At 44.1% G+C, this 13,848-nt stretch overlaps 1 protein-coding gene across 5 annotated transcripts in view; it reads left to right on the forward strand.

The window, feature by feature from the left end:
• LOC109291906 (solute carrier family 12 member 7-like) overlaps positions 1-13,848 on the forward strand; it is a 119,636-nt gene that overhangs the window by 85,942 nt on the left and 19,846 nt on the right. For all 5 annotated transcript variants that reach the window (XM_019509135.1, XM_019509136.1, XM_019509138.1 and 2 more), the window contains exons 16-20: positions 1,184-1,288; positions 4,220-4,388; positions 11,510-11,705; positions 12,364-12,533; positions 13,208-13,339. In XM_019509135.1, coding sequence (XP_019364680.1) covers positions 1,184-1,288; positions 4,220-4,388; positions 11,510-11,705; positions 12,364-12,533; positions 13,208-13,339 — 772 coding nt within the window. The remainder of the gene's footprint in view (positions 1-1,183; positions 1,289-4,219; positions 4,389-11,509; positions 11,706-12,363; positions 12,534-13,207; positions 13,340-13,848) is intronic.

The raw sequence follows: 13,848 nt of genomic DNA on the forward strand, positions 1-13,848 counted from the left end.
GTGTGTGTAATAGTAACAGGCTTAACCTGAAAACTCAGCTTGTTCTGGTTGGTTTATTTGGTCAGTGACTCTTTCTAAAATCAACTTTTTTTTTTTTACCATCAAGATTGGCTTACTCGGTGCATAGATCCTCTACAAGTGAACAAGTCTACAGATCTGGGCATTGGTTATTCCATCTTCCCTTTTTTGATAATAGGAAGATCCTAGGCAACATCAAACTGAAGGAGCAGCATTGCTTTTTTTATTTTACCTTGCTGACTAAAGAAAGTTATGGTTGTCCTGCATGGTTAAGTTGTCATTTGATCTCCCAGTGCCTCCACCTGAATGAGAAGAGCTGCCATTGCCAAGGCTGATTCCTCCTCTCTGACCAAGGAGGTTCAGAAAGAAATAGCTGGTATACTGATGATTAACACACTCAAACACCCTCCCAAACATCTATAAACAGCACTTATTCCAAAATCCAATCTGTTTCACTTGCTTTAATGTGGTAATTTATTTTTTAGTTTGCCCAGAAGGGTCTGAACATAAGTGTAAAATAGTGCCCAAACCAAGTTTTTCTACCATCTCAGCATGTGTAAGAAAACCTGACTCGCAGATTCCAGAAGGTGACAACCCAGATTGCATGTTAAAAAGATAATCTGTCACAAACCTGAGACCTTCGTCTCATCTTTTTATCACCACAGCCCTTCCTGGATGGAGGGAGAACAGTCTTCATACTTTCCGTGCGCTAAATATCTGTCTGGTAGCTGTTATCTTCAGAAAGGCGATATTTCAAACTTCAGAGACTAATATTGTATTTCTGACATACTGTATTAATCCAGTCCAGTAATCCTCATAATCAACACAACTTTTCTCTTTGAAGTAATACCACTTTGTATATGAGATGCATTCTCCCTTGTTTCCTTCCATCAAACATTAGAGTTCAGTTGTTAGGAACACTGACAATCTCATAGGTTAGGAGATGCCAAAAGGATCGGAGCAACCATGGCTGTAGCATTTCTGCAGTCGTTGAAGCTCAGAACGTTCCATTTTTATGAGCCAACATGTGGTGTACTGAAGCTGGTTTTTAGGCATTTTGTTCTAACTACTAAACAAGTCCTTTCATTATTAGAAAAGTACTGTTTTTCATACTGTAATGGGAAATGTGCTCTGTTGATGGACTTTCTATTTCTGATTTTCTCAGAGCTGAAAAAGAATGGGGGGATGGAATCAGGGGGTTGTCCTTGAATGCAGCTCGCTATGCTTTGCTTCGGGTTGAAGCAGGACATCCACACACCAAGAACTGGAGGTAAGAGCCCCAGGAGTCTTATTTTTAATGCAAATCACTTTAGAAATAGGAATGCTATTGATTACCAAAATCTAGTCAAGGTTTCACCAACCCTAGAATTAGAGTAGAATTTACTAGAGTGGAATTTATTATTATTTTTTCCAGAACAAATACACTAATAGCCAAAGTTGACTGAAACTGGAATGGCGTTTTGCACATTGCAGTGACTTCTGGTGTGTTTTATCAGTTTTATTGTCGTAACATGTTAACAGGATTCAACTGTATCAGTGGTCCCCCAACTTCCTAAAATTGCAGAATCCTTTCATATCACTTCTGATATGGAAGCCCTACCGCTGTCCTGTGAACTGGCACATCGCCAGGCAACTTGGCCCAGCAGTGCAAATACTCTGCCTCCTGGCCTGCTCTGCCATTACCCCCAGTCTCTTTGCAGAACTTCTGCTGTCCTGCAGAACCCTAGAGTTCTACAGATTCAGCTTGAAAACCACTAGAATCACTCAAGACGTAAATAAATTAGGGCTGTCGATTTTTAATAACAGTTAATGTGCACAATTAACACGTTAATCAGTTCTTGCATTAATTTTTTTAATTGCAGTTAATTGCGCACATAGTTTTGGAGCCTGCATCTAGGCTCTGCTCCATTTGTCTCTGGGCCACCCAGTAGGGAAGTGGTGGCAGCACAGAGGACCGCAGGGCAGTCTGGGCTCAGGTTCCAGGCAGCTCTAGTAGGAAGGTGGGGGGCTTGTGCACAGACACACACATACACAAGCAGTCACAACCTGCATGCTGCATGTAGAGCAGTGCTGCACCAGGAAGTCTGTGGAGGGGGAGCGGTGAGAGGAAAGGAGTGTAGAGGGGCAGATTGAACCCCCCACAGTGAGGGAAAGAGTGGACAGGGGCATAGATGGGGTGAATGGGGCCCTGGGGCTGGGGCAGGTCATGGGGCAGAGCTGTGGGACCCTCGTCCAGGGGCACGGGGGTGGGAGGTGGCTCCCTGCCACTGCACACACCCCCTGGGGGAGGCATGGGGGGGCATGTGCTCCCTGCCTCCCCCCAATTTTGTGTGTGGGGCAGAGGCAGGCTGCCTGCTACAGGCTGGGGCTCAGCACCCTGCTGCCTGTGCCCTGCGAGCCACGTGCTGGCCATGCTGTGTCCTCCCCCATCCCCACCTGCCTGGCCACAGGAGGCACAACATGCCGCTTGGCCACCATGGCTTCTGGAGTAAAGGCAACAGGGTCCAGAGCTCCAGCCTGCAGCAGGCAGCCTGCTTCTACCTCATGTACAAATTGGGGCTGCACATGCCCCCCATGCCTCCCCTGGGGGTGCACATCCCTTCCCACCCACGCTCCTGGACAAGTCTCCTGTGGCTGTCCCACATCCTGCCCTGTCTCCAGGGCCCCATTCACCCCAGCCCTGTCCCTGACCTTGCCCCACTCCCTCCCTTACTGTGGGGGCCTTGATCTGCCCATCCCCCTCCACTGACTTACCTTCTGGGTGCTGTGTGTTTGCCCCTCACACCTAAGCTACAGCCCCCCAGCCCTGCTGCTGCCTCTTAATCCTGACCCACAGTACCCCACATGCGGGGCCCCTACTTCCTTGGGCTCCAAACCCACAGCCCCCCACACCTTCACAAATCCCCTGCCACACACACACCCTACACTCGCCCCCTCCCCCATCCATACAAAGGTTTTGCATGATTTTATGTATCTTTGAATTATTTTTTAGTGCATAATTTTGAGTTTTTAGCTGTGTGATTTTAAAATCATGATTAAAAAAATTAGTTGCAATTAATCATGCAACTAATCGCAATCATGTTTTTTTTTAATAGTTTGACAGCTTGTGTTGGGGCTGGGGAGGCAGCAGCTGTTTGTAACCTCCCGGCTGCAGCTGGCCCCAGCTCTGGGTAGCTGCTGCCAGCTGGGAGCCTGGGCTGCTCCCAGCAGGCAGCTGGGATGCTGCAAGCCCTACTGGGAGCAGCTCGGGCTCCATGGCTATCAGCATCTAACCAGAACCTGGGCCAGCTGCGAACATCTGCTGCCTCTCCGCCCCAGACCCGGACCTGGGCTCTGGGGAGGCAGCACATACCGGCAGTGCTCCCCACTGTGCTGGTCTTGCCGTTTCTGCAAAGCAGTGTTGGAACCCGGCACAGTGGAGCGTGCAGAAAGCTGCCTGCCGCTCTGAGCTCCCTGATGCCCTGTCACTTCCCCTGTGTGCATGGGAGCAGCATGGGCAGCAGCACAGGGTTGTGCCCCTCGCTTTTGCCCCTGCCTGCAGGGGAAGTGTGGCAGAGAAGCAGGGAGCTGGGAGCAGGCAGCTTTCTGCCCCCCCACCCTCCCCTTGCTGTGCCCTGCTGTGCCAGGTTCCAACACTGCTTTGCAGAAGTGATGAGGGCAGCACAGCGGGAAGCATTGCCGGTATGTAGCGCCTCCCTGGGTCCAGGTCTGGGGCTGGAAGGCAGCTGGGGCCAGAGCCTGGGTGGAGAGGCGGCAGATGTTTGCAGCTGGTTCAGGTTCTGGGTAGCTGCTGACAGCCACGGAGCCCGGGCTGGGGGGCAGGGGCTTTGAGTGGGGGGCAAGGGTCATGAGCAGGGTTGCACTATGAAGGGGAGCAGCCAAGATGGTGGCTGCTCCCTCCTCTTTACTGCTGATTAGCTGAGAGAGAGACCTTCTGTGTGGCCCCTCCCTTCTCCACCAATCAGCAGGGAAGGGTGAGGCTTCTAGGGCCCCTCCTCCTCCAATCAGTGTGGGGCTAAGGGGAGATGTGTGGGGGGCTCACCACAAAAATGATGCCAAGTGCTGTGAGCAGGCCATGATTTTTTTTTACTTCACTTCTGCATGCATTAAGTAGACTCCCAAGCACATGAATGTTTTCATGGTAATTTTTGTCTTTATGCTAATTTTCTGGTTCTTTTCCTGATGCTTTTTTATACTGCAGGCCTCAAGTCTTAGTTTTGTTGAATTTGGATTCAGAACAGCTGGTTAAGCACCCTAGATTGCTTTCTTTCACCTCTCAGCTGAAGGCTGGTAAAGGATTGACCATTGTAGGATCTGTCCTTCAAGGAATATACTTGGATAAATGTGTAGAAGTTCAAAAAGCTGAAGAGGTATGTAAAAGACGGTTTGCAATGCCAACACTGTTTTGGGGCTCCTAGTCCATATAGGCCCCTCTCTATGTATTACATTTAACTTCTTGTTATTAACCAGGTAATCACACCTTGCACTGCAACCCAGATACACATTTAACCAATTAATGGCTGGGAGCCCAATCCATCAACTGAGGGACCCCCAGCCACAGGGGTGCACCACTCACTGCCAGCCCCACAGCTGATAAGGATCACAATGGTTGCATCTGTTGTCAGCTGTGAAGCTTGCAGCAGGGAGAATCGTCCCCCTGCCCTGCAAGCCTCTTCAGCTGCAGGACCTGCAGCTCATGAGGGTCACAGCAAGGACAGCGTTCTCCCCGCTGCCTCCACTATGAGTCCTTCAGCCCACATTGTGATCCCAGGTTCCCCCTGCACCATTAATAAGGTGCAGTGGGATCTAATGCACAATCCCACAGTCACACCTCCTGCCATGCACATGGGATACACATCTAAGCACAAACAGTAATAAAGGATATTTATATAGTAGGGCATTTCATGAAACGTGCCAAGTTTTAAGTTAAATTCTTTAATTAAAAACAACCCTTCCCCCCACAACACTTTCAGAAGGCTACAGAAGCTTATAGTCTTTGAAGATCCAACAATACCTAGTACTTCTGAATTTTTGTCTGCTACAGTGTTGCAAAGGTTGTGTGTATTCTATAAACTGGATGGCCTCCTGGGCTGCATCCACACAATTATGAATGTTTCCCCGGGCACAAGTAGCAGTGGCACACATACCCTCTGCAGGTTACCCTGGCCATGGTAGGGGGGAGCCTTACCTGGCATCCTCAGGGAGCTGCAGCCATGGCATTCCTGCATCTGGGAACCTGGCCAGCAGCAAGAGCATGGCTCTGGCTGGCCAGACTGTTTTGGGGCAGTGTGCCTGAGCATTTTTAGCATGAATATTTAACCCTGGGAGACCCCAGGGTCAAAAACCCCCCAGACTGCAAGGTAGCAGTATAGGGAACTCCTGTACATGTGGTTTGTGGTGCCGCAGACGGGTCTGTGGCACTACAGACTGCATGTCTGTACTTGTCTGGATGCGGCCCTGGAGTCCACTCCAGCCCTACATACTTATGAACTTTGATTCTCTGCTTGGCTTAAGTTTCTTGATAATACTTTATTTATTACTCAGTTAGAGCCCTAATTTCAGATCTATGTTAACATATTGGTAATCTAACCTTAGTTATGAGGTTTGCGTTTGCCAGATACCCATAGAAAAAGCACTCTTGGGACCAGATTCTTTTCCACCAATTGGCCATGTAAGTGGGCTTAAACATACAAGCATGGTGTTATTCTACCTTGCCAAAGCTTCTGAAAAACTGTTAAAGCAAAAGATGGGTGGGTCTTCCTCCTCAAATTGTGGGATTGCACTAGTTGAGTGCAGTTAAACTAAGGCGGTCTTGTTGCCTTAAAAGCATCACATTTTGCATGTAAAGGCATCATGTATGTAACTAAACAAGAGAGGTGGCCAAATAAGGAACTGCAAAGTATGATTCGGGGTGTGGCTGAGTCAGAGGAGCAATTGTGCATTACCTTCTGGAGACTGTCAGAAATGCTGTGGTTTGGCCTGGGTCAAGTAAGAACCAGTCATGGTTAATCTGCTAAGTGAATCCTCCTCTGTCCTGGGCATACTTTCAGCTGATCAAGTAGGACTAGGTCCTGGACTACTTAAGCCAACAAAATGATGCTAAGCAACAGAATGAAAGAGACCTGTCCTTTCAAAGCAAGATTTGAGAGAGGTAGTTAACCATGTTAGTGTGAAGTCAGGCAGAAGGCAGGGTAGATCTGCACCTTTTATAGACTAACTGGATTGGAGACATACAGCACAAGCTTTCCTAAGTAGAGGGCTTACTTCATTGGATTTAACATTCAGTAAGCGGTAGATTGCCTCTCTAACTCTGGTCTCAAACAAAGCACCACAAAAAAGCTAAGTGCTGCTTGATTGTTGGTGACTTATGTGTATCACATGTAGTGGTGTTTTGCAGTTGTTCTTGTTAATAATACTCATATGTCCCTAGTGAGAATTAGCTGTTAATTCTGTACTGATTAAAGTAGTCTAGGAAGTTGTAATATACTGCAAAGGTATCAAGTTACTTCTAATGAGCACTGCAGTCTGGATATCTGTATATGGTATCCTAGCATTAGACTTCAGGAGAGATTGGCACCTCCCTGCAGCTAAGTACAAGTTCATCCGGCATTCTTCCTGTTCCTCTGTAGCTGTACTGAATGATTAACTCATGTCTCACTTGAAAGGAATAAATTGAATTTCCAAGCAAGTGATCATTAGTCATTGAACTTCACTGCAGGTGAGCCTCTGGTGGTTTTTTATTCTTTGATTTATCTGTTTTTTTCCTTAACCATTGTTATGGTTTTATAATTGAAACTGAGTTTTCATAAAAAAAGTCTAAAGAACTTACTTCAAAATCAGTATAACACATCGCTAATTTGATTTTTCTTTTTTCTTTCCTTTTGGTTTTCTTTTAACTGAAGCAACACTAGGAACCTAAAATACAAGTCCAGAATAACCTCACAGAGAGAAATATAATTATCAATTATAAGTACCCTGGTAATCCATAAATCTCATTCGGTGGAGCTTTTCATGCAAAACAACAAATACGTATTTAAAAAGTCTGTTTGAAAACTACATAAAACTGAATAGATCTCTCAAGCTAAGAATAATTGTAGCTTTTAAATTTAATTTAATCCATTCAATTTAATGAGTTTTTTTTATTTTTCAGTTTTGAAACATTACTGGGATCTAGTGCTCTGTTATCCTTGTCCAATGTTTCTCAGCCTGGTGAGGTAGTATCTCTAAAGAGGACCCAAGGCTGAGGAAAGGAAACTTTCATTTTGGAGCTGTTCATCTTCCACAAATTGGCTCCTGTTGCGATTTTGCAGTGTGGTGGCTTACTCCCCAGCTGTTGATGGCCATGAACAGGTGTTCAGCTCTACCCAAGTGAGGGGAACATGCAGACATTTCAGATTTTCCTACCCCCACCCCAACTGCTCCTGACACCTGTCCCAGGCTAGGTCACCCCAGTCTGGGGAAGGCTGAGAGCAGCAGCAGCTTGACTCTTCCCATGCACCAGGGTCACTGTGGTCTGGGGAAGACTGCTGCTCAATGACTGCTTCTGATCATAATGTAGTCAAGTGTACAGGTGTTTATTCTAGTGAGAGAGTGTCTCATAAGAGGGATCTTCCAGGTGTTGTGGTGGAAGACTTCTGACAGTTGAGACATGTTTCCTTCTGTAAGAAACAGACTGCCTGTATGCTGGCAATTTCTACTAGGAGACCAGTGATTCTCCCAGTAGAAATTTAACCCATATACATGGTTGCGGTTTGGTCCTTCCCTTTACCATGACCCCTAGCATAAGTGGAGCCATATACTTTGTGTGGTTAGGTTTCTTACCCTCCTGAAAAGAGGAGGGTTTGTGAAGTAACCTGGGTATACAGAGCCACAGCAAATGGGCTGTGCAGAATCACTTATTTCAAAAGCCTCTACTTCTCTGCTCAGCTGTGCAGAGCTGCTCCTGAATTCCAGCCGAGTGGAGAAAGGGTCTGGTTCAAAATGAAAGCTGTGGCAAACACCTGGGCAGACTTGTCCTTAATTTAATATATGAATCATTCAGGTTCTGCTGTGCAGCCAGGCATTATGTTACTTAACTGGGACCCTGCCACAGGCCAAGGCAATATCCTGCTGGTATTTTCAGTTTTCAGTTTGTCTGTTGCACTCAGTTTTGTTGCTTGTGTGCTGGTCAGTCCATTAGAGCACCAAGGATGACTGCTGTGTGTAGCCTGGCCCTGGGAGAAATGGAAAGGAAATCAGGGGCCATTGGGAGTGTGCAGAAGAATTGGATCTAAATGCGTTTCCTCAAATGATTTAAATGTATTGACGCGAGACAAAACAACTGAGAACAGGTTATGGAAAGACTTGGGCAACTAAGTCAGGGCAGATGAGACATCAGGTGCTAGTTAATTATAAAGTTTATACTTAATGACATTCAAAGGCTGGGAACCCCTGACAGGGTTCAAATATACTTCTGTGTGTATTTTTATACTTTGAAAATACACTGGCTTGAGTCCCCACACAACCTAAATATTTACCCTAGGGCCCCAATCTGGCAATACTTCCTCTCTCAAGCACCAAATCAGTGTCCAGAACAAAACTGTATTAATAGGAAAGCAGGGATCACAGCATTAGTTTGGGGAAAATGCAACAAAATAAGCAGTCAACCATATCTTTGTACAAATAGTATATAAAACACTTTCCTTGACCGTATCTTTGCATCTAGTTTTTCACTTTGGCTTTATCACCAACTGGTGCATATATCCATTGAACAAACATCCCTTTGATATGCCCTTTCCCCTGCTCTCACTGCTGTTTCCACTTGTGGCTTGCTGTTAGGGATTTGCTAATTCCCAGTATGTGGGGTTTGGAGGAGTAGACTGCTATTTCCAGCTGCTGGAGGAAGTGTTGCATGGTGCAGTCATGAAATGCAGTGCCATTTCTTGCCAATTCAGCATATTTTTCAGCATACCACTGCCCTTGATCCTGACCAGTTTAGTCATAAGGCACCACTACCTATTCCACCTCTAGGCAGATAAGACTTTTTGGGTAAATGCGATATATTTCATTAGACCAACTTAAATAGTTGAAAAATTGTTCTTCCCAAGCTTTTGGATACAAACACCCATCTTCAGGCAGAAGGAGAGTTTATAGTTGTTTTGTGTTCTCTTGGGTGGGATAGAAACCATTATGTAAAAATGCAGGTGTGTGAAAATGGAAGTGCATAGCGGTGAGGATAGACAATAGGTGTGAGATTTTTTTTCAGGGGAGGGCGGGGGTGACCTGGTGATTGAATATAGCTGGTGAAATGTAGAGCGGTTACCTGGGGTATCAGATTGTAGGCAGGTTATAATGTGCCATAAATCCACTGTCATCTTAGTCCATGGCTTTCTATATCCAGTAGACTGATGAAGTGAAATTCATAGGCTTATCTGAGAAAGGTGCTTTGTAAATTCCCTTTTGAGAATTACACCTGAAAGATTGGGGAGAGAGTGGTTATCTTGTGAGAAATGTGCACCCACAGGTAATTGGGTATTTGTACCAAAAACCTTGCAAAGAATAATTCTTCCAGCAATTTAGTTGGTCTAATAAAAGATGTAACACTGACTCTAAGAACCTTATCTGCCTATGTCTTTAGATCAACTTGGCTATTCCACCTCTAGCTGGTATCTATGAAGAGTCATGTTTAGCAGGTGTTACAACTTTTAAATGCAGTTTGGAAAGAATTCTTAGATTTCGTTAATTAAAATATTAGTCCTTTACCTACTTTCCATTTTTCTGACACTGTCCCTCCCTCTTTCTTCCTCTTTTTTTTTCTGTCTTTTCCCATTTTATTATTTATTGTGACAGAAATCTGCAATTCCATATATAGTTGATTTTACATATTATATAAAAACTTAATTTGTTCTGATTTTTTTTTTAATTGCGTTTAAAAAAAAAAAATCATGTAGAGAAAGAAGTAATGGTATAATACTTTCATTCTCCTAGAGAAATCCCATGGGCGGTGGGACAAGTACAGCTATTGTGGATTCTTTCAGAAAGATCAGACTAGAGGCATCCAGTGTAAGCTCCTTGCCACCGAGTCTGCAGATGGCAGGAAAGTCAACAGAATGGGCAGCATGAAAACCTGCTGACAGACCCAAAAATAGCCAGCTAACATGTGCTCTCCATATCAGTGTAGTGTTCTGTTCCTTCCCTGGAACCATTCATTTTGTTGTGGTTTCTCAGTGACCTTTTTCTCGGGAGGTCAGACCCTGGTTAAAAGGTTGTCAAACTGTCAATGTTCAAGATGTTTCTTGAGCACTTGACTTCAGACACTTTCTTCAAAGGTGCTTATCCCCTTCCACCCCATTTAAAGCAGCTAGGGATCCAGTACCGCTCCACACACCTTCATGAGTCAACAAGGTTACACTAATAATGGCCAGTAAAAATAGTGCAAAACATTCCCAATGGTTATGTCCAGTGATGCTCTGGGTCTTTTTTTACCAGGTATAGACACTAAGACATGGTTGTCCTTAACTATAAGCAAGTGAATTAAATCCTAACAATTACAATTCTAAGTCAAGAGCAAAACAACTTTAGCAGTTACTAGTTGGTCAAAAGCAATACAACATGCTCACCACCCTCAGATATTATGAACACGATGCTACTGGTTGATCAGGCCAGGAGGGCTTGTCTGGGGCTCCCAGCTCCTACATCTGAGTTCTGTGCAAGGTAGAAACTTGGATGGATACCTGCATCTCTTCTGGTCTTCAGAGGTGTTCCAAGGTGGGGTTCCAATTCCTTTTCCTACATACCTTCTCATTACTATGTTTTGTAGCATATAATTAGCTTAAGCCATTCCCTCTAATGCATATTAATAAGCCTGCTTCCACTTGCCATATATGATTAAAGTTCACTGGAATTTTCCAGTCTTGGGTAATCTTTTTCATTCTTAGGTGGGAGTAAGTCTTGCTGCTGATTTGTTCCTCTGTTTCCAAGCGAAAATTTTCTTCTTTTAGTTGGCCAATTTCTTGTTTTGATTTTGGCCACCTAGACAGGGTATTTCCAGACTTCTTCCTCTTTGCAGGGAACAGGTCACGGTCAAGTACACATAATGTACCAGGTCTTGTTGATGAGTTTGCAGCTGTCTAGTGCCAAAGTCAAATCTGCAGCTGAGCGGACTCATGATCATTTTCTTATGCTAAGTGCCAGAGTTAAAACCCAGGCCAGAATGCCACTGGGTTCCAACACCGTATATCTCTGAATTAGGCAGAGTTCTCAAACACTGTGCTACTTCTCCTCTATTCATAGCGGGGATTAAGGACTCTGATTTTTAAGCACAACATGATTTAATTTTTTTTAATGCATATCACAGTGCCTTTTTTGTTTATTGGGTTGCAGGGTTAAGGAACTGTTCCTGGATGTCAGACAATTTACAGTGTATCATATTAGTTCTTAATACAGTGATTCCCTGTTTTATTCATAATTAAAGGTATCTCCATGTGTAATCCTCCCTTTCTTATTTTTATAGAATGTTAAATCCTTAATGGCAATAGAAAAAACAAAGGGATTCTGCCAGATTGTGGTGTCTCCAAATTTGAGAGATGGAGTCTCCCATTTAATTCAGTCTGCTGGTCTCGGAGGGATGAAGCATAATACAGTCCTGATGGCATGGCCGCAGTCATGGAAGCTCACAGATAATCCATTTTCATGGAAAAACTTTGTTGGTACATACTGCTTTAGTTTTCTGTAATTTTACTAAAATTAGCCATGCATGCAAAAGGCAAGGATATTTTGGGAGATACCTTTTATCAAACCAACATCATTGGGAAAGATTTTTAGATGATCTTTTGAGCATAAGGTATTCTTCCTCAGGTCTGGGGGGGGGGAAAAAGCAGGTGCAGCTTGAGCTAAGTAGCAAATAGAGCAATAGTGTGCATAAAACGCCACGTGTAAATAAATTTGCTATTGGATCTTATATATTTTCCTGGGCCTTTACAGCTACGTCACTCCAGCACTATTATATTGCATTAGTGATGCTATGTAACTCTGAGTTACTTGGAAAAATGAATGTAAGAGATCAATATATATATTGTAGTTCTTTTATGGCTGAGAGTTTTTAGAATAGTAGTTTAAAAGTGATTCAGTTGAGGTCCATAAGAACTTGTTTTTACTGTGCACTCCTTTAAAAAAAAATAAATAACCCCCCCTATTTATTAAGTGTGGATGTAAAAGCCAAGACTTTAAGCTCGTGGCTTAAACGATTCTAAAAATGCCCATCTTTCAGTTGAGAAATGTTACTCTGTGTATAAACTCATCTTAAAGGACTCCCAATTTTCATTCACATCGTTGTATATCCCATTTTGTGTGTGTTTTTCTCTGCAGACACTGTACGTGAAACAACAGCAGCACAACAAGCTCTGTTGGTTGCCAAAAACATTGATTTGTTTCCAGCAAATCAAGAGCGCTTTTCTGAAGGGCACATAGATGTGTGGTGGATTGTTCATGATGGCGGGATGCTGATGTTGCTTCCTTTCCTGCTTCGACAGCACAAGGTAATGACAGATGTTCTTGGGAGGAACTCTTGTTAGAAAATGGACAGGTAGTGAATGCTAAAAGCCAGAATTTTATTTCACCTAATGAACGAACAAAGCTTGAGACTTGGTTCTATTTTTTTAGTCAGGTAACTCGGTCATTCTGTTACCCAGTCTGGTCACACAAATATCCCCACTATAAGTAGGGGCCTACCTAAATCACGGGGAAACATCATTTTTTGTGGGTTGATAACCCACAGTTCTAATTCCGTGGTCATTTTGCAGTGGCTCTGCCCTTCAGCGTTGATTGGCAGAGAGGCCCTGGGTGGGGCAGGGGATGAGAGGACCCTGCCATCTTGACTGCTGGCTGCCCTTCACGAAGCCTTGCCCCTCAGTGTTGATTAGTGGAGAGCCTCCCCCTGGGGAGCCAGAATCTTATTTTTGTTAAGTTTTTGTTGTTGCTGTGGAGCTTTTTTTGTTTGTGTTGGTTTTTTTCAGACAACTCTGGATTTCACAGTTTCTGTGAAACCATAAATTAAGTAGGTCCCTAACTTATAGACAGAAGGAAATATCTGCATATTTCACCATCTTTCTAAATAAGCTATTATATGCTTAACTCTCTTAAAGAATGGTGAGCAAGAGGAGCAAATGGAATTTATTCACTGTTATATAACACTATTTCACTTTTTGTGTAGGTTTGGAGAAAATGTAAAATGCGTATTTTCACTGTAGCCCAGATGGATGACAACAGTATTCAAATGAAAAAGGATCTTCAGATGTTTTTGTATCATCTTCGATTGAATGCTGAGGTGGAAGTTGTTGAAATGGTAAGCTGCTATGTAGTTTACATGTTAATTAAAAACTCGGAACTAAACCTGAAAGTCATTCTTACAGCCTTCTTGAAAATACAAGGGAATTTTGCCTTAATACAAAGTTTTAGTCGGGTACCTCAATATTTTGCCTAAAATGTGAAGACGAGCAATATGAAAGTGTCCTAGGGCAGAGTTAACTTATCCATATCCCAGGTCTCATATTTAGCAGTGCTTTATACAGCATAAAAGGTAACTTCTGATCTCGCTCCTCATCCTGATGCTGGGTCCATGTCTATCTCCCTGTGTTATCCCAACAGGATTCTTGTCCTGTTTCCCTATCCCCTTCACTCCCCTGGTCCCACTCTACTCCCTTCTCTGTCTGCCCCTCCAAGATCTGGTCCTTGTCCCCTGTACTAGCCACTCAGACCGCTTCTTCCTCCATACTACCTGGGCTCAGTAGAGGCAGTTGGAGAGAAACTGCCCTTGTCCAATGGTATGTCTGCACAGTGTATGATAGTGATATT

This window comes from Gavialis gangeticus, unplaced genomic scaffold, assembly GCF_001723915.1.
Source record: "Gavialis gangeticus isolate Ggan-Ray unplaced genomic scaffold, GavGan_comp1, whole genome shotgun sequence".
Taxonomy (NCBI): Eukaryota; Metazoa; Chordata; order Crocodylia; family Gavialidae; genus Gavialis; species Gavialis gangeticus.